General features: G+C 41.9%; 2 protein-coding genes across 5 annotated transcripts; one reads left to right on the forward strand and one right to left on the reverse strand.

The window, feature by feature from the left end:
• Positions 1-634: 634 nt before the first annotated feature.
• Positions 635-17,758, reverse strand: man2a2 (mannosidase, alpha, class 2A, member 2). Of its 3 annotated transcripts, XM_049724633.1 has the most exons (24): positions 17,603-17,758; positions 15,924-16,721; positions 13,942-14,199; positions 13,694-13,838; positions 12,882-13,053; positions 12,560-12,687; positions 11,810-11,983; positions 11,528-11,714; positions 11,070-11,247; positions 10,576-10,778; positions 9,355-9,537; positions 8,978-9,092; positions 8,202-8,272; positions 7,944-8,109; positions 7,605-7,841; positions 7,413-7,535; positions 7,211-7,325; positions 6,914-7,047; positions 6,675-6,816; positions 6,431-6,564; positions 5,825-5,902; positions 5,350-5,547; positions 3,687-3,797; positions 635-2,725 (listed from the first exon to the last, which is right to left on the reverse strand). In XM_049724633.1, the coding sequence occupies exons 2-24, from the start codon at positions 16,053-16,055 to the stop codon at positions 2,573-2,575; spliced, it is 3,537 nt and encodes a 1,178-aa protein (XP_049580590.1). In that variant the 5' UTR covers positions 16,056-16,721; positions 17,603-17,758; the 3' UTR covers positions 635-2,572. The 3 variants fall into 3 exon arrangements, with proteins under 3 accessions (XP_049580590.1, XP_049580587.1, XP_049580589.1); XM_049724630.1 differs by lacking the exon at positions 5,825-5,902; XM_049724632.2 differs by lacking the exon at positions 5,825-5,902 and having other exon boundaries at positions 15,924-16,724; positions 17,603-17,750.
• unc45a (unc-45 myosin chaperone A) lies at positions 16,916-25,542 on the forward strand. 2 transcript variants are annotated; one of them, XM_049724634.2, is made up of 19 exons: positions 16,916-17,071; positions 18,855-19,047; positions 19,724-19,899; positions 19,986-20,075; positions 20,159-20,326; positions 21,264-21,432; positions 21,610-21,780; positions 21,955-22,126; positions 22,244-22,544; positions 22,621-22,715; positions 22,803-22,944; positions 23,137-23,277; positions 23,429-23,556; positions 23,646-23,712; positions 23,800-23,913; positions 23,994-24,109; positions 24,470-24,587; positions 24,671-24,826; positions 24,894-25,542. In XM_049724634.2, the coding sequence occupies exons 1-19, from the start codon at positions 17,015-17,017 to the stop codon at positions 25,179-25,181; spliced, it is 2,862 nt and encodes a 953-aa protein (XP_049580591.1). In that variant the 5' UTR covers positions 16,916-17,014; the 3' UTR covers positions 25,182-25,542. The 2 variants fall into 2 exon arrangements, with proteins under 2 accessions (XP_049580591.1, XP_049580592.1); XM_049724635.2 differs by lacking the exon at positions 16,916-17,071 and adding an exon at positions 18,566-18,736.
• The last annotated feature ends 28 nt before the right edge of the window (positions 25,543-25,570 follow it).

The raw sequence follows: 25,570 nt of genomic DNA on the forward strand, positions 1-25,570 counted from the left end.
TGCATTTTATAATTACCTCGGTTATCTTTGTCTGACCTCTACATTGACTGTTTTTACACATTAAAATATGGACAAATACTAATTTTAAATTAGAAGGGGCATACCTTTGCGTAATACTATATTTTCAAAGCAATAGAATGTGCTCTCTAAGGGAAAAACATGGTTATCCATTTTATCACTTCTGCTTTGTGCAGCTCCTGCCGGAGGCAAGTGGACAGCGTTTGAACTGACTCAATGCTGCCCCCTGCAGGGAGACCAGTCATTAAGCTAGTTTAGGAAATTGACTCCATGTAGTAAGTGCAGTTCCATGACTCGAGTAAATAAATATTTTCAAATCATTAACATTGTAATTCATACACAGTTCAATATTTTAACTCATAATTTTAATTCATAATCTAACAGAAGCAGGAAGCCCAACTAGAAAGGCACAAACATGACTCTCTCCTTTTCTTTATTTGTATATAGGACAAGTTGTAGCTTGAGTTTTTTTTTCATTTTTGTGTTTTCTTCTAATCTCGATCTTCTGCCCCCCCCCCCCCCTCTCTCCATTTTATTAAATTATTTAGTTTAGGTTTAAGTTTCACCGCATTATTACTCCACCGACACTGAATACAGAAGATAGCCTGCCACCATATATTGCTTCTAAACCATTTTTATTTTATGAAGACAAATTTCCACAATTTCCATGTGACACATTGTGAAAGAGCTGAGATAGAGATCGAGGGACAAAAGAGCAGGAACTTAAATGTGGTCACATTGAAATGTTAATAGAAGCCAGAGCAGCACATGGTGTGACAGACCTCCTGAGGGAAATGAACTAACCAAACAGTTATTTAATGCCCAATCATAAGAATGTGTGTCCACAGCTCCATGCTGAGCACAGACTCAGCCTCGAGAAAATGCAGTTCGAAATGCAAATGGGATTTTGTATGTAGCACAGAGTGCTCCACACATCAGCCACCTACACTTTGTCACTACACTTTAACTCAGCTCTGCCTCCCAAATTTGAAAAGTTGATAAAACTATCAGCTGGAAAAACAGGCCATTGGCATTTTCACAAGACATTTCTTTAAAGTACATTTTCAGACATGTCGTTTTTTTTTACCAAACTTAGTCAATAAGATTGGTATTACTGATGTAAATTGTAACTGAAAACAGGATTCTTAATTATTGCAAATCTCCAAGGGGTTGAACTTCAATATTTAAAGACAACAAGCCCGGGAAGTTAACAGCAAAAACCTCAGTTTGATTTCTGCGGATTAGAAATTAATAGGTGAAATCGAAATCATTTTGCATTCAACTACCGAGCTCAACCTGCAGTTACAGCATCACAAATTTTCCCTGACATACTCCATGCATACATAAATGATAGCACTGTGCAAAAAAAAAAAAAAAGTCTTACGCCAGCAGATTTGTTGTTTAATCCAGTAGTCCCCAACCACCAGGCCGCACAGATAAATTGGCTGGGGGCATTCATAGCAGAGCATATACATCCCGATCAGTAATAGATGGGATCACCCAAGCCCATCAGGAATTCACAATTACACAAGACCACCACCCCCACAGTCAGCACTCAATGTTTGCCAGTCAGTAAAAAATCAGTACTACCATAAATTGGGCCCTGGTTTAGATTTGTTAATGCTATAATCACATACAGCTACAGGATGTACAGAAAGTCAGCGCACTTACATTTTTATTGAGACACTCCCTTGTATTTCTCATAATACAGAAGTGCACTTTGACTTTCCAAACACTGTGTGAGGCATGGCCATAATAATTCCAGCAAGATGAAAAGTTGCATTGATGCCACCATAGTGACTAAAATAAGATGAAAAAAAAATCCTGTCATCTCTATCTTGATGCTTCTTTGCTCCATCCCGCTAACTGTACATGTCCCAAGTGGTGGCCCCTAACACGCACGCACTCACGCACACACACAAACACACACACAGTCTAGTGTTGGTGAAGCACAACTATACACAGCCACTCAGTTGTGACACACCAACACAAGGCTTAAAACAAATGTTCGCCCGCAATGTCAAGGAAGCTCTGAATGATGAGCAGCGCGCTTACGTGATCTACTTGTTACTGCACAGAGCGGAGATCCACTTGCATCTCTGAATATCCACACAGGATATTGTCTTTGTTGCATTGAGGCAACAAAGAAATATAACATTAAATCGGGGAGAAAGAACAAAAAAATTGATTGCAATGTGTGCCAACATCAGTGTGAGCATAGAAAATTAAAAAAATAAAAGCTCATAATACAACAAATAAAGCTTTTGAAATTGCACTCCTGCAGCACACATTTTCTATGAACCCCTTAACCCCACCATCTCCTCCCTCTTACTACCACTTGCACATCATTGGGATATTTACATTCAGTAGTTCAGTTCCAAGCTGAAACACATTCTTACGCAGTAGAACCCACTGCGGCTGTGTTCTCATGACAGTTTGTGGTTCTGCACAATGCGTTCATCACAGTCAAATCAGAGTGCCCTGTGCTGGTCCAAAGCTCCAAGGCTCCAGTTGTGGGTCCAAAGAGTCTGAGCTTGCAGGATCACGTTAGCTCCTAGCGCAGTTTGAGCTTGAAGGATGAGATCTCCATTGGATCTAGGCTGACTGTGGAATGGTTGGCCAGTGGTGGACTAGAGTACATTAGGGTCAAAGACATTGGCTGCAGCAGCTGCAGGTCCAAGTTCTTGAAGAGGCTGGAAACATTCAGCTGCACACAAGAAGATAAATGGAAAAGGCAGACATTATTACCCTGATAAACGTTTGTTGACAGCATATGTTTCTCCATTCAGCATCAATGGTCCCCGCCTCCCTGTACATTTACTCTTGCTGAGGAATAGTGACTGGATTTGTGCACTTACATGTCCAGCAACCAACAGCTAACTAGTTCAACTCAAGAGACTTAAGACTGCCCCCTCATTCGAAAATCATTTTCTTCTACATTTCATGCTGACAATGTCTGCGGCATTAAAAAATACATGATTTTTATTAGTTGACTAATATTTAATTCTATTTTTATATTTTGGGATTTATTTCTTCATTTATTTATTTTTCTATTTTTAATTTTTAATCTCTGCTAGTATTCGTTATTTTGTTGTTTTAATTTCAATTAATTTTATTTATTTTGTATACTTTTTATTTTATGTATATTCTATTTTGACATTTTTGGTCCTCCAATTTAGGCTCCGTGTGAGGAAACATGATAGGCACGGTTTTCATAACTTGAAAATGTTGCTTTCTTTCTTTCGTAACCACTTAATTGAAAATGACATCCAAAAGCTGTTTTGTGAGGCATTTGGACTCTTTCCCCGATGCTAGTATTTGTTCACCATTGTTTTTATTGACTTGGCAGAGGACAGCAATATGGGCAGCAACCATAACAAGCATGCGAAAAAGCGGAAGTGTGTCTGCCTATAAAATTCCTACAAAATGATCAAACAAGACATTATTTTCAAAAATAATGTAGTTGTTTTTTTTTACTAACAACCAACTAATTCATAATGGAACAAACATCATTACAGTCGTGGTCGTGTCTGATGCAAGGTGCAAATAGTCAATTTTAGCAAGCCAGGCTCATAGGTCAAAAAAACAAAACAAAAAAAACATTTTACCTTGTACGCTGGGGTAATGGTAATTCAAGGTACAACCCGATTTTATAAGGGGCTCCTCACCTGTCCTTGGGTGGTGGTGCAGTTGAAGCCCAAGTTTGGAACATCCAAAGCACAGTCGAGGCCAAGACGGTGAAGAATTAAAGCTGTGTATGGTGATGGAGCATTGGGGTCCTGCGCATGCACACAAAAGATTCCACTTAAAAGAAAAATAGCAGTGTAACCTCTAAAATCAAACTCATAACACTGGTCCTTCTCCTATTTGTCTGGAGTTGGAAATAATTTTGCTCCTATGCTGTTGCAGAAACACAAAACTGTGCCATGGTCAACCTGTTACCATGAGATCTTCACTAACTGCACAGAGTAAGTGACATTGTAAAGCAGAAATGCAAATAGTAAAAAATGTGCAAAAACTATGAACCTAAAATAAAATGAAATAATCATTATCCAAATTCTGCAGAGCTTGCTGATTATCTGAATCAGGAGTGTTGAAGCAGGTAAGCAAAACATGCAGGATACTGCAACTCGGGGCCCAAAATTGGTGACCCCTGACCTCTATAGTCAGGGCTCTCCAACTGGGATACTTCTTTGCTTCCTTTCTTGAGACATTGTTCCCTATGTATGTAGCTTGCATTCTACTTTCCTTTCTTCCCTTGGTCTCGTTTCTTTCCGTAGCAATAATTCCCAGTCGTCACTGCACACAACTATATAAAATCAGCCCCAATTAAGCCCATCCTAGGGCCTCAAGCAACTACGTTCTCTTTTTCTTCTAAGAAATATTTGTTTTTGGCTGTGAACCAGCAGTTTTGGTCGAGTTGCCTATGGCTTGCTGAGACGAGGAGCGCGAGTGCTCTTCTGCCAACTCTTATCAGGGTACAAACGATCGGTGCTTAAATTGAGTTACACGAGTTAAGTTGGTTCATGACCATCCTTTTGAACAATACCATTTCATGCCAAGTTGTTTATTTTGAGTTGCTTTTATTGTTCATCTTATCCGATGATTTTCTTTTCCTTCTATTGTAGTTAATTTCTCTATATACTCCTTGTATTGGTGTGTTTACATAAAACGTATTAACCGCTAAGTTTTCAAAACGAATTCAACCTTTTTAACTGTAACGTCTACTTAATCACTGATTTCAGAAGTCTTTCGTCTGTTTAACCTGAACGTGCCGCTCTGCACTCAGACGCGCCAGAACACGCGGACTCCATTGACTATGATCGAATCATGTCGCCAGAAACACGAGCAACAAATTTGGTGGGAACGCAGCATAAGAAAAATAATAATAATAATCTTGTGCCCATAGTGACGGTTGAGTGTACTGCAGGCAGTAGAATTCCGCCGCTGTTAACTAAATTAGCAATTAATTAACTAGTTAACAATTATTTCATTAATTTGATCATAAATGGCCCCATATTTGCTACTGGGTGTACGTCACTATTAGCGTACGTATTTCGATGATGGGGAGCACCTACTGAAGGAGTATATCCCTTCTGTCAAAGTACGCTTCACTTGAACTGGCATATTTGATGCCTGTCAGATTAGGAAGAAACAGAATTCCTATCAGAAGATTAAAGTATCTGATTCCAGGTATTGCTGCCAGAGATACATATCTGAATCATGTCACTTGACTGCAAATAGAAATGGTGACACTTGAATGAATGCATGTCCAGTCATAAAGGTTAAGCTGTAATAGATCAAATTTAAGGCTCAAGGTGGCTTCTTTACTTGGCTTTGAATGCTGCGAAGGTTTAGAAGGTGAAAGTCACAGGGGAGCATTGACTTGAGTGGCGCAAAAGTTTGCAGAGGAGGCACGCCGCGCCTTTTAGGCAGGACAGGTAGCGCCAGAACATTGTGATTCAGGATGGCGTTGGTCATGTGACCAAGCAGAGAGGGGAAGCTCATCATCATGGAGTTGTCTGTCATCTGAAGGACACAGAAAATTGTTTCATTTTAGACACAACTATCAATTCACAGTGGCTGTGGTTGAAGTCTACTTCTAAAGCAGAGACACTATATCCAAAAGAATCATGAGCGTGTTTGAAGAGCTACACGGTACAATCTACGTCCTTCATTCCCATTTGTTTGATCAAAAGTATCATTTGTTACTTCTAGCTATGAGGACCTATGACAAAGGAAAACAAGAGCAACAGAGCACAGACTAAGGGGACGATGATCAGCAGTGTTGCCATGACAACATTACCTTGTCAACTCTGTCACTCAACATTTTGCGGAGGAGAGTGTGAAACAAGGAAGAGAGTTTTGCAAAGAAGCCATCAGGCTGAAGGCAACACAAGGGAAAGAGATGGAAAACAAATGCATGAAATGTGAACCGAGCGGAAAACATGATGACGATGATATAGACAGAACAGAATTGATTACCTATTTTGAACATGTAATCAAAACTTTACTTGACGATATGTTCTATACACCCCCACTAATCAAAATCTTCTGATTAATACTGATGTTCATGAAATGTAGATTAGACAGAAGAATCCACCTGCTTTTATCCATCTCAGGGCGCCGCCATTTTCCCATGGCGTGCTACTGGCTGGCGATTGAAAATGACATCACAGTGCCTAAGGGCTCAGCTTGAAAATGTCACGGCTCACACGTTTTCTGGGTTTTGTCATAGATGCTTACTTCACCTTCGGTCTTTTTTTCAATTGAGATGTATACGTAGGTCATAGCTGAACATTAATGGTGGAAAAACTTGTTTTAATTGCACCAATACTTTTGTCCGTTCAGTGTACGCAAAGCTGTTAAAGGAGAAACAAACCTCCCCCTTATCTGCTATCTTGAATCTTACCTTGTTTCCCATCAATCTCCTCTCTAGAAGTAATCGAAAGCGGTTGATCGTCCTCTTGTTGTCCTTGAGGCCTTGACCCAGCCCACGATTATCATCCTGCATCAGTCGGCGGTCCAAAATGACCTCCAGTTGGCCTAGAGGAGATCGTAGAGTAACACTGCACATTCAAACCTTTACGACTCATACAACAATAGGAGGGTGAGTGAGAAACAATTAACAAAATTAAATCAAATAAAAGGCAAACCATTCTCCAAGCTGCTGACACCCAGAGCCTGTGCCGTGTGCAGCGTAAGCCTGTGATGGTTGTCCTGAATGTAGGCCTGGCTGGGCATTGGGTAGAAGTTAGCTTGCAAGGGGAGTTTCTGGTGGCGGCGACGAAGCTGCATCTACGAGAGGAGGAGAGATGGGTGACAGCTTCTTAACATTTTGAGATTGCGACAGAATATGCATAGGTAATATCTAACAAAACACTATCACACTGACCTGGAAGCCATTGAGGTCTGTGTAGAAGACATCTCCGCTCTGGATGTCAGTGACCAGTCGCAGGGCCAGCTCCTTGTTGGTCTGATCTCTGATGTCCACTGTGGTGGTGATGTCCACAGAGAGACCATCCACACCTGAAAACACAATGTGAAAAGCGAAAGGAAGGACTTTACAAACATGTTTTAATGGGGTGTAAGTGTCCTATTATTCGGAACATGTTGGCCCTAGTAGTTTCATAAAGTAAACAGACAGCTTCTGCATTTGCAATTTGAAAAGAGCCCATAAGAGTTTTGTTACCTGGCACGTTGTGGATACGAATTGCCTGCTGAAAGTGTTGGTAGTTTGCCACTACTTCAGAGAAGAGAGGTCCCTCAACTACACGTACAACAGGTGGCTCTTGGTGGTCGTAGGGCTGAAAGCAGCAAGAAGGAAAAGGGCTGCTCCTTATAGGGGCAAGAGAAGCTTTGTGGGGTTTAGAACACAAAAAGTGAGTCAATACCGTTGCTTTTCCATCTGGCAGGAAAAGATAAGCACCACTTTTGTCCTTAGAAGGACGAGTTCCATACAGAACGAAGTGCATCTGAACCTTCATTTCCTGGGGATCTTCCTTGTGTTTGATAGTCTGCAGGTTGAGGCAGATTTAGCAAAGTGAGCATCACTGAGATCAAAGACCAGTAGTTCGGACTCAAACCTCCAGCAAGCCTGTGGTCCCAGAGAAGCCCAGTGTCAGAAACTGGCTGCTGATGTAGAAGGTCTGAGGGTCACTTTGCTGAGACCGAACAGGTAGGGGTTCCGAAGCGTGGGCAGTCAGGGCGCCTCGCGGCAGCCGGAAAAGGGTGTCCGAGCGCAGAGTCATGGGCGAGTCCGGAGAGGTGTACATATGGAAGACCGTGAGCGCCAGCGATGGTAGACGCACCATGAATGTAGCCTGTGAAAAGGATTGTGGTAGTAGAAATAGGTAGTGATGTTTCAATCAGTATTTTGTACTACCGAGTACAATCATTAAGATTTATGCAACGTCATCTCTCACCTCAAACACTTCAGCACTCATTTGATTGGATGAGCTCCACTGAGCGCTCACTTGCACGGGGAGAGTCTGTCCGTCTTCAGTGAGCACCCTCACCTTGTGAGTGTTGACCAACACGGTCACGGCACATAGGCGCTCCTGCTCAAGTGGGTTAAACAGGACCAGGTATCTGACAGCAAAATGGAAAATAGCAATCAGTCTTTTGGGATTGAAGGACCTGAAGGAAAGGGGGCGTCAGGTTAGACATGACATGGGCCTCACCTTGGCCCTGCCGGATCCAGCTCGATTAAAGTGTTCTGCGGAAGGGAGTCCTGAGTAGCACGTCTGTCATCCTACAAAATCAAACACACACAAGACTAATATTTACCCATCAACCTAATTTCGTATCCTGTTCAGGGTCACAAGGAAGCTGGATTCTATCCAAGTTGACAATCAATTACAGAGCAGACAACCCCCGCATACTCACATTCTCATTTCAGGGAACTTTAGCAATGAACCTACCAAATGGTTTTGGACTAGGAGGACATACCCAGAAAATACCCACACAAGGACACAGTGAAGAGAACACCACACAGCAAGCCCTACATTTGAACCATTGTCACTATGGAACAAAACACTGAGTGCCCTATTTTGCCTAGTGTAAAGCGCAGTCTAACTGTGCGCAGTTTTTTTCATTTGGTATTTCGCCAGACAAGCATAGGTACAAAAAGGTGTTCCCCGGTGCCTCGGCAATTGCGTGGTCATGGGATGGAATGCAGCTGCTCCCGGCTAATCAAAATAGCTCCCCTCATTCCCTTTAAAATGAGTGCAGTCCTCGACATCTCAGAAGCAGAAATTGACTCAGTGGGACTAGTGCAGGAGATTATCAAACAAAAAAACAGGCCTAGAGAGGCGCAACGTGGTCAATCAAACTTGTCCCATGGAAATAAATATGCACCCATTTTTACACGAAGCACATGGCTCCAGGTCAGTAAAATGCTACTGTATGTAAATTGTTTATTGTTCTCTTAGAAATCACCTCCAGTGTTTGCTCTTACCGTCTCTAGGAAAGGCTCTGTTTGGTAGAAGCGGTAGAATTCTTTGTTCTTCATGATTAGGAAATGTGCAGCATTGATGATAACTCTCTTCAAACCGATGAGTGAGCGTAGTAATCTATGGATGACAGGAGACAATCATCACGCAATCAACATCAGATGCCGTGTTATTTTTCGACTGGGTATCAAACCTGTAAAACGGAGGATTAAATGATCCTTTTCATACAAAAATTTATTTAACCTTAATTAATCCAGATAAGGCAATTGAAAAAGGATTCTCATTTACAATGCCAGCTTGGCAAAATGTTTCTCTTATCTTTATTTCTTGAGTGAACTCATCTCATCTTAATTTGTCTATCACAGCCACTGTCATTTCCTACCTGGTGCCATAGTCGACAACAACATTCTCTTTCGCAGTACCAGTGATGGCATCATGATGCTGGAAGAGGCCCACAGAGCGCCTGGCATCAACGAGCAGGGCGTAATCTGAGACCGGATAGCGTCCTTCCATGCCCAGGTGTCGGGCGTTGGCGACCGCTAAACTGTAAAGTATCTCAGCTCCCCTGAAACACGCATAACACTTACAATTACTACGAGAAACTGTGCGAGAGAAACTTAATCTACTTCCCAACCATAAACATCACATAAGACTTTTGTCAAACTGGGACTGCACATTTCTTGTTCCATGACTACAGAAATACACCACTGATATATGTGTGTTTGTTTTCAAAGCTTCTGCTAAAGAAAGGTGCAGTGAATGCAATCAAGTGGACAGATACATCTACACAAGGTCTCCACTGCCCAATATGGTGCGGGAGTGACTCTACCTAGTTTGTACAGCGCTGGTTTCCCTTCATGTTTTTGTCAGAATAGAAATTACACTACATTATAATTGAATTCTTGAATTTTAATTTGAAATGAGGTGGCAAACAGGGAGCATATATACAACTGAAATTCGAATTGCAGGAAGTAAAACTGAGATTCAATGAAATTCATGATGCAAAATTTACGTGTATTTCACAATCAAGATTTACAGCAAAAATGTATTTACAGCATAAATTTCATAAAGACTATGTACACAATCATTAAAATCAGTGGTAAAGTGGCGTAATAGTTTTTTTAACATTAAAAGCCTACTCAGATAAAACAGATCAATTATACTGTGAACACTTTTGTTTGATATGAAGGGAGAATGGCACTTCATTTCCGGGAATACCTTGCTCTATCTAAGTTGAAAAACGGCTCCAAACATTTTGAACCACACCTGACAAGTAATGAGAATGAGTTACTCTGAATTGCATTCAATTCAATTCCACTTTCTGTCATTCAAATGCAAGTCAACATTCTGTGTGGGATGGAGTCAATTCAAATTCACATTCATCCTGTGAATTGAATTTGAATTTTGCATAGCCCTGAAAGGGAACTTCCAGAGTCATATCATCTAGTCTGTCTAAGTAAGCAAGGAATATGTAAGGGATATTTGATATGTGAGCTATGTGAGCTTGTTTGCAGTGCATGCCAAGAAGTTCCCTGTTGACGAGTTAGCACACACAAAGCACAGTTTGCAAAGTAAGACTGATGAGAGAATGGAATGACCTAACCTGAGGTGTGATTCGATGACACGATCCAAGCTCTTATAAAAGGGCCGGGATGTAAAGTAGCCAGTCCAGTAGTGGTCTTCTCGGTCTGCATAGGCAAAGAAATCCCCGCTGAGCACGGGGAAGTCTGTAGGTCGGGATCCTTGAGCCAATCCATAGGATTTATACAAAGCATTGAAGTAGTCGGTGAGAGTTCCAAACTGAGCCTGGGGATGTAAGCAGAGATGCGGGAAAAGTTCGACCTTAAGAAAATACATTGCTAAAACCGAAACAAAGAACAGAACAAAAAGATACTGATACCTATGCCTAAGACTTTCTGGGCTTTGAATTAAACACTGATCCATGACATGTCTTTTGTTGCCTCAGCAAGTTAAATAGAATTCATTACCATATAAAAGTTTGTCCTGTCCACTCAAATACTCACTACAAGGGAGGGAACATGGAAAACTAACCAAAATAGAATAGTGGCTGTGACAGTTGCCAAATTCCTTTCTCACCTTGACATGCATCTCAGGGTGAGAATTCATGTAATCGAAGAGCTTCTGATAATTGGTATACTGCTGGTCCCATTCCAAGGCCTTGTCGTAGCGAAAGTCATCCCCCAGAGGGATGAGAAGCACCTTGCTACGGTAAAGTTTGGACTTCTTGCGGTACTGATCCAGGAGGAGTTGTGCCCTGAATTGATGTAGACAGCATGTGCAGTCTTCAATACCAGCTTTCTAAGAAAATTACTACAACATTGGAAATAGCAGGGTCACAATAGGTGAGAGCCATTTGCCATTAGTCAGTAAAATGTGCAGTCAGATGTTATTTATGTCTGTTAAAAGCTGCCTACTAGGCCTGAAGAACAATCTGTTTGGATAGTTACCTTCCTCCCTGTATGCCCTCTCTCTGACGTTTGTTCATGGCTTAAAAATAGAGTATCACTTTAAGATTTTACAGCAGAATAACGCACCTTTCTGCTACATTTGCTTCGACCACAGTTTTTGGTGGCACTTTCCATGGACAGTTGATACGGCCACCTGGTAGCCTCTTGAAGTCAAATTGGCAGCAGATCTTTGGGTCAGGCCCGCATGTATGAGGCACATCATAGCTGTAGAAGGGCATCATGTGGCATAAGATGTCTGAACTGGAACCAGTGTCTGGAAAGGGAATACAAGTGAGCATTAAAATATCTTGGATTGAGAAAATGCATCCATCGATCCATTTTCTATACCGCCTGTCCTGCTAAACTCACCCCAGGGCTGCCGCCACATAAACTCCAGGTTACGTGTGGCAGCAAAATGCTTTTTGACTGAGTAGTGGACCCTCTGGATGAGCATGTTGGTCAGGTTGGCTCTCTTCAGCACATAGGCCATAGTAGAGCTGTGCCCAAAAGGGTCTATTGCCCATCCACTGTGGGGGGTTGCCCCTGAAATAGAACCGAAAGTAAAAATAACGTTTCATATTCACAATGCAGGGAGGAAAAAGTTATGAACCGTTGGTTTATATAAATGGTTTTGCTTCCTTTAGCAGCAATATCCTCCCCCCAGACGTTTCCTGTAGTTGCAAATCAGATGAGGATGGATTTCAGCTCATTCCTCAAAAAAACTGTCACACTCAGTAACACTCTTGAGATGTCTGATGTAAATAGATCTATCTAATGAGGTCAAGCTACAAATATCAGTCGGATTGACTTGGTGGATTTTTTTTTTACAGATTTGGAAAGATATACACAGTATCAAAAAGTCTTGGTGTTCATAAGTCCACAGCTCAAACCCTCATTGCTCTGGCCGGGCATCCCTAATTTATATATTGTTTCATCCTAAATCACCTGTTGAGTGAGAGGCTTAACAAACTGAATGTGGCCTTGCAAGATTTCATGATGGGACAGTGACAAGGTTAGAACCATTTTAACTTTAGTCTCACGACATTAAAACACATTAAAATGCAATAATAATACAATACATTAACCATCACAGAGTAACACGGATAGTTTCTGATGCACCTATGTTTCTCTCCAGCCACTGATGTCCCTCAATAAGTTGGTCTATCATGGCGAAGTAATGAACGTTGGCTTCGTCTGTCATCACCCAGCCTCCTGTGACAATCTCGAGCTGTCCTTCGAGGATGAGTCTGTTGAACAGAGAGATTGAAAAAAAGCAGGTGAGAAGAAAGAATCCTGCCCCAATGTGCAAAAATCACATTACCCAGATAGAAAGTTATTTTCACAATCGGCTAGTCCGTCATTGCTTTAAAGCCATCTGGGCTAGTTTTTTTGCTGGTGGAATTTAAAAAAAAAAATGTTTAAAAATGGAGCACCGACTCACTTGCGTGTAGCCTCCTGCTTTTGTGCATCGGCACTCTCCCACCACTTGGAGAAAAAGGAAATCTCAGACCAGATGAACTTTCTGCGAGGATCTTCAGCCAGCTTCACCACCATGTTGTTTAAAATATGTTGTGTCTGGTCTGTGAAGTACTTATCAAACGTCTTAACCCAACCTAACAAGAAGATAGATTTCTGTTACCACCACAAAAAAAAAAAAAAATCCAGGTACGCTAACAGTAAGGGAAAAGGGCAGAAACGGATATAAAACATGGCTCATGATTTACAAGTCAATCTATTTTGTCCACAGAGTTAATTGGCAGAGTCACACGTTCCATGCACTCTTTAGTTCCATACATGGCAAAGTACAATTTAGAACTATCTGGTAACAAGTTGACTTACAATTTAAGAAAAAACATGCATGGGAAGTACGTATCTTTTTTTTTTTCTTCAACTGTAACTTCTCCGCCCCCAACAGCTCCTGCTTTACATTGCTTGCGCCACAATAAATGCATGAGTTTAAAAATAAGAGACAGAACAAATGAAGAAATAAACCAAAATTTGGGGGACAAATCTGCTCTTTACACCACTCAAACAGAACAATCATTTTTACAGACAAATAGTCTGATTGTGGGGACGGGAACTAAGTGAGCAGACTCTTTCAAATTTTGCCTAATATGTGGCACCTCTATTGCAATACTGCAAGTATTCACACTCCACTCTGAAAAATACCGATCCAGACCACAGGTGAAAAATGTTCCATAAAATAAAATGGAAAATTGATCAGTTTAATGCAGGCGGGCTTGAGGTGATTACCTGGATCATTATGAGAGTGTGGGATCACAAACACTTGCAGAGGTTCTTTGTCCCACTCATCAGCATCGTAAGTTATGTCAAATCCCTGTTTCCACACACCACCATCCGGGTTGTCAAACTTGAGAAGGGAGTATACATCCAACATCTGAAAATGAATATGTAACATACAGACACACAAAAACAGGTTCCTATTACATTTGACTGAATAAAGTGACGTGTGCATTTGTTCCAAATTGCAGTAAGCCCACCTGAACATCTGCCTGACTGTGACTGCCTGCAGCCAACTGACAGTCCTGGGGCTTGACAGCGAGGAAAGTGGGGCGCCTGTCAAAGGGAAGGACCCAGGAGCCATTGGCACTCCTAAAGGGCAGGTGGCCACTGGGAGACACTGCTCCTGTGTCTGTGAGTTCCATCACAGAGTCTTTTATGTGACTGATGATTTGATGGTTTTCCTCGAGCAGCTGCTCCAACTGCTCTATCCGGTTCTGCAGGACTGAAATTTGGCTCTATAACATACAAAGAACAAGGTAACATGAGGGCACCTGAATTTAACGGAACAACCATATTCATGTTCACTGAAAAGCTAACAATTTGAATTTCAACCAGAATGTCCTGAAAAAAATGTGCCTAAAACAAAAAATATATATATATAATTGTGGGATTTCATCATCTACTGTCCATAATATAATTAAAAGATTCTGAGGATCTGGAGACATCTGCATATAAAAGCCAAAAACCAATATTGAATGCCTGAATTTCCTAACCTCACCAAGTCCACGTTCTCGGCAGCTGTGCCTATGCAAGACATGGAGCACCACATCATTACTGCATGCATGCTCGTGGGCGGCACCTGGACTCAACCAAGCTTGCGATCGCTGAAGAGGATTTTTGCCACCATGCACCCGCCAACTGCCCCGGTCGCCCTCATGACGGACCTTGCAGTGGTTGTGAGCAGTTAGTTGGCGGGGTCTGGCAACCACTGGCCTTCTTCAGCAGGCAGCTCCGTGACGAGAGGAAGTAGAGCACCTTTGACAAAGAGCTCCCCTAACCTTTCCTCGCCACCAAACACTTCCGGTTCCACTTAGAGTGCCATCAGTTCAGTGCCTTTGTGGACCACAAGCTGCTGACATTTGCCATGGCCAAGACCTTGGAGCCTTGGTCGGGACGACACTAATGTCAGCTTGCTGCCATATCCGAGTTCATTACAGACATCCACGTGGTTGGCAAGGACAACTACGTTGCTGATGGCCTCGCCCAGGCAATAGCAGGAGCCGTTTTCCTGGCACTCTATGCTGTCGTGGCCATCGACTTTGTCAGTCAAGCCTACCATACGGCACCCGACAACACTGCGGCTGTAGGACATCATGTTTATCCCTTTTCAGTCTTTGGACCCACCACTGGCCCCTGCTCACGCTAGGTAATTTGGTTACCCATCCATCCACCAGCTCAGTGGCCTAGGAGTAGAGTATCCGCCCTGAGACTGGAAGGTTGTGAGTTCAAACCCCGGCCGGGTCAAACCAAAGACTATAAAAATGGGACCCATTGCCTCCCTGCTTGGCATTCAGCATTAAGGGTTGGAATTGGGGGGTCAGATCACCAAATGATTCCTGAGCGCGGCACCGCTGCTACTCACTGCTCCCCTCGCCCCCAGGGGATGGATCAAAATCACATGGGGATGGGTTAAATGCAGAGGACAAATTTTACCACACCCAGATGTGTGTGTGACGATGATCAGTGGGACTTTGACTTTAACTTTTTGTAAACCACGCATCCATGTCAAAAACCCATGAAAAAGATGCAGTCACAGGTGTTATAACAGCATTATTTAGTACTTGAAAATAATGCATACTTTCTTCTTTTAGAAGCTTAAATAATACAGTATAAAGACACTAAATAAATCGGAAACCATCACTGATACTTAATGAAGAATATATGTCTCGAGCCAGTGCCGGTTCTGGCAGGGGAACCACAATACGGCTCATGGTGGCTCCTAGATGTTTTTTTAAAACCTTAGCTCGGCTAAATGGTGATAATTGACAATATGTATTATTTACAATTACAAATGACAAGACAATGTGTTATTTGACACTTTGAATCTTCTCCTGTACTTTCTGCCCATTGTCAATGTGCAAAAGGTCAATTTAGCAATCAATCCCAAAGAGATTGACTAAATGAAATGTACTACATATCATGCAACAAAATCCAAAGAGCCGTGTACATTTATTCTTACCCGTGGAAAGTTTCCACCATTTTGTCGCCTTGCAGGGTCATGCTGGACGCGGTCCAACATGAGATAAAGTGAGAACACAGCCACACAGAAGATGGCCCCTCCACACACTGTCACCTGTTTCCTCAGTTTCATCTTCTACAGGCTCTTCTACAGATTCTATAGGAACCACAGCTGCTTTTTCAAGCAACACAGAAAATGGGGCTTAAAATAAAAAACACCCCTTCATTGGGCAAAAAAAAAAAAAAAAAATCCCAAGGGTTTAGTTCCTCACAAATGTGTCCTCCAGCCTCCATTCATGATACTGGCGACTACACAGAAGTGGGCAGTGGCTGCAGTGGATGAGAATTAAGCGAATAAATCAGCAATAGCTGGCAAGAAGTCCATCAGCTCTGGCCAGGCCACAGCCACCAGTGGGCTGCTTTAAAATGGTCGTTGTGCTCGATCATCCAAATCTATGAGACAGCAGGAACGGAGAAAACAAGCTCAAAATAGATGGAAGAGGTCCAACAGGAAGTCTAGTGTCTCTGCTACATCAGGTGACTCCCAGTGGGCCGGCACTTACTGAGCCAGTCCCCCACTGCAGCAGCAGCAGCTAATCAGTCAGTACAGGTTTTCCCCGCTCCCTTCTTGTGCCTTAACAAGTCTGATCACTTGTCTGTTTCATAGCTGATTCTGGTTCTTAAAAAGCAGCTCCAGGCATTCCGGGGGGAGAAAGGTGTCCTCACAGTGCTGTCATCAAATTGAAAATAGCAGGAAATCAGTGCTTGATCACAGTGGCCAAGAGGAAATCTTCCTTAACTGCTGAAACAGTCCAAAAAAAAAAAAAAAAAAAGATTAATGGTGCGTGCAACATGTTGTAATCAGGCTATTAAAACTAACATGCTCCATTGAGTACACGTGACAGGAACAGAGTGGTGAGAAAATGCCATACACGATAAAAAAAGAAGGGGGGAAACAGTAAGGAAGCAGATGGTGGGGGGTGGACTTCCTCTAAGCTCTAACGGATCTTCCCGGTTCAGCACAGTGCGCAATCCAACAAGACTAATCGGCTCACTTCTAGGAGCTGACTATTAGAAAATGATCATCTTGATATGATATGTCCATACCACCAAATGTCATCTCACAAAAGGCAGACGAAGTACAATCACGTACGTAGTATTTACCCAGTTTGAGCAATGCGCCCACTGGCTTGTGTAAACAATGACAACCCCACCAAACTCTGTTATTGACAAAAGGCTGCAGCTCTGTTAAGATTTAACTTTGAGTTTTAGACAAGAAAGCACGTCGATGAAACGGAACGCAAACGTTAGATTCCCAATTACACCGGCAGCTACTGTACGAACCTGTAAGGAACATAAATGTGTCACTAATCCAAAAGTCGCCAATATACTGCAATGGAACAAGCTAGTACTCAGTGACGAGGTATACAATTGAAATACGCTGATTTACGAGCATAACGGGATTGTAGATACATTTCACAGTATGAAAGTATAACGCAAAACATTTCAATCGTTATCAATGTGTTTGCCACGACAAGTGTTGGCTTGTGGCTTACGTGCAATAACCTTACCCCAGTGAAGTACAGCTAACCTATTAGTTTTCGTCTAATCCCGTGCAAAAGAAATTCTCGTGACTTAATCGAGGATTCTGACGTTTAAAATTAGGAATTCTGACGTTACCTGTCAATGGGGCAAGTGGACCGTAAGCGGGGAGCGCCCGTTGTGTGTACGTGTGTGCCTCAAGCTACATACAAGTCACATCAAGGCTGACAGCTAGCGGATGATAGTAGGCAACTAGCGTGAGCAGCTAGCTAGCTAGCTAGCTAGCTTGCGTCGTTAGCTGCTGCAAAAGCTTGAAGGAGGAGAGTACGATGATTGGTCGACAGCTTCGGCTGCTTGCGGTCAACAAACAACCTCTTCCTTTCTGTGGACTCACCTAAAAGCCACGTTGGTCTCGTACTAATCACTAAACCATTATGTGGTGTATAATTTAAAGATGGCTTTAATCAACACCCAAAATTTGAAAACGGCTTGATTTCTATTTATTTGTTTATCTCTAAATACAAAATGTGATCAAGAACACATGGTTTGTTTGTGAGATGTCTTTGGAGGCCTACTAACCATTTGGTAAAATAATATTCGAATTTTCATCTTGTATATTTTTAGCTGTTTTTTTGTTTTGTTTATGCTTTGTTTACATCAGTTAGACGCTTTTTCCCCAAGGAATACTTACTCTTACTAATTGAATTATGTTATTTTAATAGCGTGGGTTACAAAGGTCTGGCCTTTCTGACATTTGCATGTTCTGTCCATGCTTGGATTTTTCTTTGTTTCGACTTCATCCCACATTCTCGACACAGGTTAGGTTCATTGAAGACTATTTGTGTGAATGTGAGTGTGAATGCTTATTTTAATTACACGGTTTTAAATGATCTCCAATGGCTTTTTGGTTATTTACCCTACTAATCAAAGATGTTTATTTATTAAACAAAATTCGTGTCAACAAAAAGAATGAAAACTATCTGGGTTAGAAAATATTGAGGACAGACAATGGGGATGTAACCACAACCAAAATATTTGATTACAATGTACGAGCGTGCTTGTTTTCCTTTTATAGTATTGCAGCCTATGGAGGTGGCGCGTCCGACACCACACGTCATCGTTTCGCGCCATACACCCGGAAGTGGAGCTTGTTAATAATTTACGAGAAGTGTTTGCAAGTACTTTTTATGAGTAGCTTTACGTTAAACGTGAAATACTCAACGCCGAACCGCGTGGAACATTTAGAAGATGAGCGAAACAGTAAACGAGAAGGTAACAAATTTGGGTCACGAAACAGCGGACACATTGTTCTATTCACATCGGATACAGTGGTGAGCTGAATTCTTTTGGCCGTGGTTTTTTTTTTTTTTTTTTTTTTTTTTGCTTTCAGGGTCCTGCAGCCCTGAGGGAAGAGGGGAACAAGCTTTTCAAGGCCGGCGATCTGCAGGGTGCTGTGTCTTGTTACACCAGAGCACTGAAGCTGAGTGACAACAAACAAGAAAGCGCTGTACTTTACCGCAACCGATCTGCATGCTACTTAAAAATGGAGGACTATAACAAGGCAGAGACGGATGCCTCCAAATGTAATACAGTCCTTGTTCATGGCGTATTTCCTATAGAAGTTTTACACTGATTCATGGAAAATGGATCAGACAATTGTTAGAAGAGATTTCCCTCAATGACACACCCTGATACACACCCACTAAACCGGGCACTTCATTTGGTACACTTAAAAATCTGAAACCCACGATTCAATAGCTGAACAAGTTAACCACCCTAGTTAAAAGTTTAAAAATAGGTGAGAGTACAATAAGAAGAAATTTCCCTCAATGACACACCCTGATACACACCCACTAAACTGAGATTTCCCTCAATGACACACCCTGATACACACCCACTAAACTGGGCGCTTCATTTGGTGCACTTAAAAATCTGAAACCCACAATTCAATAGCTGAACAAGTTAACCAACCTAGTTAAAAGTTTAAAAATAGGTGAGAGTACAATAAACACGTTTGACAACCTCACATGCTTTTGCTACAATAGTTTTAATTTGACCCTATTGTTCTGATAGTGTACTGCACTAAGTATATGCCTCATGGCTAGCAAAACTTTGGATAATTGTCTTGGTAAAGGTCAATTTTAATACACAGTACGGACCTGATACTGGATTGCATTAGGTTTTGCATAATTGTATAGCCAGTGTTTCTATGTGCACAGTTACCTCTTATAATTATTTGATTCTTTGTTTGTCTTTTAGCTCTCAATACTGACCCAAGCGATGTGAAAGCTAGATTTCGGAGGGCTCAGGCTTTCCAGAAACTTGGACGTTTTGACCAGGCCTTTGTGGATGCACAGACGTGTGCCCAGCTTGAGCCCAAAAACAAAGCATTCCAGGATCTCCTCAGACAGTTGGGGGCAGAGATCCAGCAAAAGGTGATGTAAAATATCCTTAGGAGTATTCTGTGATCTTCCGAAAAAAGGCAGTGCTCACCAGCCTTTTTTTCTTTTAATTTTTGTAGTCACTACAGTTAAACTCCACAGATGCACGTGTGCAACAGATGTTCTCACTCCTTGTAGATACATCTGTGAAAGATTCTGACCGACAAAAGGTAGGTTTGCCTTCCCAGGAAAGACTCTATGATATGATGTGTTTCTACTGTTCAAGTAATATAGGTCAATTGACTGATTTCAGGCTGCCCAAAATCTGGTGGTGTTATCTCGAGAAGACGCAGGAGCTGAGCAGATCTTCCGCAACGATGGTGTGAAGCTGATTGACCAGCTTCTTCATTCAAAGCAGGAGGATGTTGTCCTTTCTGCTCTGAGGACTCTGGTTGGCTTATGTACTGAGCATCAGTCCAGAGTAAATTCAACAATTTTCCCTTCATCCGATTTCTCTACTGATTGTCTTTGTTTGAGGCTGTCATAGTGGACTTAGTTGGGAGAGTTTGGCTAAACCCTGGACTGGGTCCCAGTTAAAGCACAGGCTTGACTATGAAATTAAGGTTGTAAACCACTGTTATGATGAGCAGATCCCTGTAGATGGCAGAATTGAGGCACTTTGCATTTAAGATCAGCGCAGTTTTTGAGTTGAGGATAAAGGAGAGAGGGTGAATCTCCGCTTGTCGTGTTGACTATAAGTGGGAGAAATGCCAATGTGTTGGAAATCAAACAAATTTGGGAACCTGACACAAGTACATATCTTTATGCTGTAAACAGAGTATGTGTCATGGTTTTTATTAGAAAGTATGTTGCAATTGTGAGTAAAGATGACAGTTTATGGAGTCAATGGCGAATGGCGTTTAAAAAAAATGCCACAATCAATGCACGTTATGAATTAGCGTTAGTTACTTCTATATCTGGGAGAAAAAATATACTGTGGGTCTTGAAATATCAGTCAAAATGCTCTAACCCAGCTGGTAAACTCCTATGAAAACTGTCAAGAAATGAGAATTCAAGAAGCACGATTTTGACAAAAAACAAGAGACAGTTAACTAAAGAACATGCCAAGTTCATTCAGGGTGGCCCTCAGTCTTTTTTTACTTTACTATTTACCAGCAGTTAATTCACCGCATAGATCCACTCCCCAAATATTTAAAACAGCCTGTCTAGTTGACATACATTTTCAACTATATGAGAAAATCTAGAAAAAAAAACTGCCGTGTACTGTTGTTGCCTATGTCTGTGACTGTGTTGTTTTAATTTCTTGACTTATACTGAACATACATATTTATCTGCATTACTGAAAGACTGCACCGCATTTCTGGTCTTCATGCTGGAATGTATGCTTTTATTCCTAGACGATGGCAATAGTGAACAAGCTGGGCATGGAGCAACTGTGTGCAATCATGGGATCGGGAGGCTCTGCTGTTTCACTGGCCACCTGCCACCTGCTGAAGGTGATGTTTGAGGCTCTCACGCAGGGCATGAAGAGGGAGATCAGGGGAAAGGAGGAAGCTATACTTCCTGGTGAGTTTGGACTCAAGTCATTTTTGTTTCATTAAATATTTCTTTCACCAGAGTCTCAGAATTTGATTTTAAAGTACAACAGAAACATGTTTCTAAAGTATTACTGTATTTGATGAGGTGCCTTCTCTCAGGTAAAGTACATTCAATGTTTGTGGGCTGTGTGGATTTTTCAAACAGAACCATCCAAGGAGCTTCGGTCGATGTTGCGTCACCTCTTGGAAATGATGCCAGCGTCAAACGTGTCTGGACCTGGAAGAGACAACGCTATCAACCTTCTAGTCAAACAAGTACCCCGCAAGTCCTTGAAGAACCCAGACAACTCCCTGACTCTATGGGTGATTGACCAGGGTATGTCACTTCTTAAGAAAATTTAATTTCTATAAAACCATCATATTTCACCTTTTGAGTCTTGTTGATGTAAGAGACAATGAGGAAATAGATGTTTCTGCTTTTCAAAGGCAACTTCAGAAATTTTCTTTATGTTGTGTAGTGGCATGGGTTTACTTGGTTCAACTCTTGCAGGGCTGAATAAGATTTTGGAGGTGGCTGCATCAGTGCCTGAGCTCTCAGAAGGGCCAGCACTTACTGAGAACTCCCACATGAGTTGCTCAGTCTTGCTTACCAAGCTTTATGACGATCTTCAAAGTGACAAGGAGAGGGAGAACTTCAATAATCTGTGTGAAGACTACGTTCGGTGAGTTGGTAACCCAGGTTGCTCCAAAACAAATCAACTGTGTTACCAAACAGAGAAATTGCACTTTATATCTAAATGGTAACTTCCTTCACATATTGCTGTTCATATTTGGTTTAGACAACACTTTACCCAAACGGGCCTTGGAGGCAAGCTGCGAGCCATCCAGACCGTATCTGTGCTCCTCCAAGGGCCGAGCGATGTCGGCAACCGAACCATGGAGATGTCAGGAATGATGGATGCAGTTATATCCTTATGTGCCTCTGAAGATGTGATTCACCAGCAGATAGCAGTGGAGGCTCTTATTCATGCAGCAGGTAAAGCTAAGAGAGCTTCCTTCATCACAGCCAATGGTGTGGCGCTTCTCAAGGACCTCTACAAGAAAAGCGAGAATGACAGAATACGTGTGAGAGCCCTGGTGGTAAGCAAACCGGTGTGTGAAGTTAACGTCTCTAAATTTCGAACAGATCTAACAATGGCCCTTTGTGGTTATTCAGGGGTTGTGCAAGCTTGGATCAGCGGGAGGGACTGATTTCAGCATGAAGCAGTTTGCCGAAGGATCCACACTAAAGTTATCCAAACAATGCAGGAAGTAAGAATAACTTCTTCATTTTCCAACAGAGTTCTGTTTAGGACTATTGTGTTGCTAAGTGGTGGTTGTCGAATACTTTCCCGTTAGGTGGCTTTGTAATGAGTCGCTGCCTCCTACGTCCCGGCGATGGTCCGTGGAAGGCCTCGCCTATCTCACCTTTGATGCTGATGTGAAAGAGGACTTTGTTGAAGACAGAAATGCTCTTCAGGCCATGTTTGAACTAGCAAAGGTTTAATTTGACAAGTGTTTTCAACTTGTAATATTAGACACAAACATCCTCACTCTCGTTACATTATTATTATTTTTTTATCTTTTTTTTTTTTCTTCCTGCTCCATAGTATGTGAGACTACCATCAGTATAGCACACATACTGTACCAATCTTGGATAACGTGAATATTCTTGCCTTTATTTTTCTTGCAGTCTGAGGACAAAACAGTACTCTTTGCTGTAGGCTCCACTCTGGTAAACTGCACTAACAGCTATGAAGTGGAAAAGCCTGATCCTCAGATGGTCGAGCTGGCTAAGTATGCAAAGCAGCATGTGCCAGAGGAGCACCCCAAGGTAACGTTTCAATACCCTTTGAAAAGTGGTTTTCTGCTTCTTCTCCTGAAATGTTTGTGAGTAGGTAGATCCAACACTTGAACAGAATTCCATACATACTGTAGTTTTTATTGTGTAAAACTAGATCATGTGAAACTTTGTCATCTGTCAGGATGCAGCTGCCTATGTGGAGAAGCGGCTAACAAAGTTGCTGGAAGCTGGAGTGGTTTCGGCATTAGTGTGTATGGTTAAACATGAGAGTCCGGCTCTCACAGATGCCTGTAAAGAATGTATCTCCAGGTATGAAGTTGGTCGGAGCGTTTTTTTTTTTTTTGCGTGTCTCTGCAATGTGTACATCTACTCAGTCTGTTTGTCATCATTCACATCAGGGTGTTCTTGGCTGTAGTGGAGCGACAAGAAGACAGAGGCACAGTAGTAGCCCAGGGTGGGGGAAAGGTATATTGGTGTATATCGATATGCTTAGTTGAGCCCATACCTAGGGTCTCATGTAATCTAATGTACAAATGTTGTTTTCCACCATAGGCCCTCATCCCACTGACAACTGATAACACTGATGTAGGAAAGGTCAAAGCAGCACAAGCACTTTCCAAAATTACTATCACATCTAATCCAGAGATTGCCTTCCCTGGAGAAAGGGTAAAAAAAAATCCACTAATGTGATTCTGCTTTTAAAACTATATTTTTGGTGTTAAACTGATCTTGTGTTGTTATTACAGATTTATGAGGTTGTGCGCCCTCTTGTCAGTCTCTTAAATCTTCAATGCACCCTGCTACAGAATTTTGAGGCACTCATGGCTCTGACCAACCTGGCTGGAATCAGTGAAAGACTCAGGTTGGCCACTAGGGGGAAGTGTCTCCTTAGAAAAGACATTAATTCAGTCATTTGTAGTTGTTCGTTCACCTTAAGGTTTGATAATATAAACATAAAGTATACTTTACCAGAGTCATCTCATCTTTTTTAACAACAAAATGTGACTGCAGGAAGCTTTACTATGCATACTAAGTACAATTAAATGTTGCCACCAGTCTAAAGCAAGAGAATGTTTGGAAGACCGTTTTAATTCATTGTTTTAGTCCTTTTGTCTTCTCTTGATTTTTAAATATATCTCAACATTTCTCACCCTATTACTTTTTAATTTAGTTTAGATTGGTTTGTTGCTTCTTTTGTTGAAATCATTTTTTTTTTCCACAGACAAAAGATGATAAAAGAGAAAGCTGTGCCTAAAATTGAAGGCTACATGTTTGAGGAGCACGACCTGGTCCGAGCAGCTGCTACAGAGTGCATGTGTAACCTCATCCTGAGCACAGAGGTATGGCATACAATCAGATGCATGTGTTGAAAAGCTGAACTCGGAAGCCTAACGGTGTGTTTACGCCTGATGTGCATAATCAGGTGCAAGAGCTGTACCTTGCCACTGGCAACGATCGCCTGAAGCTCCTTGTACTCTACTGTGGCGAGGACGACGAAAGGCTGAGAAGAGCCGCTTCAGGAACACTAGCCATGCTGACTGCCGAGCAGCCTGAGCTTTGTGCTCGTATCACCACAACAGTGAGCAAAGCTTTGTGTCCCTCACCGTGACCGTCACATTGCTACTCACACAACACCTCTTTTTCAGACCACCCACTGGCTGGAGATCCTGCAGGCACTGCTACTCAGTGAAATATCTGACTTGTGCCATCGCGGTGTGGTCATTGTTTTTAACATGATGCGAGCTGAGAAGAGTCTTGCAGAAAAACTTATTGAGAGTGAAGTCCTGGAGATTCTGTTTGTCTTGACAAAGGGAAGACAGGGCACATCAGTAGCAGCTTCAAAAGTAGCTCAGAACTGCCTAGATAAGGCGATGGAGTACGGCATCATCATGAGTAGAGAGGGAAAGGACATGCAGGAAGGAACTAAAGCTTAAATCAGAGCAATACCCAGTACCTGAACATTTCAGCCATTTCAACGTTTTTCCTGCTGAAATACTCCTAAAAGATCAAGAAGTTCCTAAATTTAGTAAAGGAAGCAGCAATGACATTTTAATGTTATCATTTTGTCACAATTTTTTATACTTCGGTAAAGAAAAGTACTGTATTTATCACACTATAAAAATATGTATATTTGCAATGACACGTACACCAATGCACAAAAAACGTGGTTCACTTTTCATACAATTTTACGATTATTTGACACTGCATGTTTTAGGTTTTTGCCCCAAAACATTTTTATGAACTATTATTTACACTCGTGTGTGTTCGGGGGGTACTCCACAATAAACTATCACTGAGTCGTGACTTTTTGTGACTGCGCATG

This window comes from Syngnathus scovelli, chromosome 6 (genome assembly GCF_024217435.2).
Source record: "Syngnathus scovelli strain Florida chromosome 6, RoL_Ssco_1.2, whole genome shotgun sequence".
Classification (NCBI taxonomy): domain Eukaryota; kingdom Metazoa; phylum Chordata; class Actinopteri; order Syngnathiformes; family Syngnathidae; genus Syngnathus; species Syngnathus scovelli.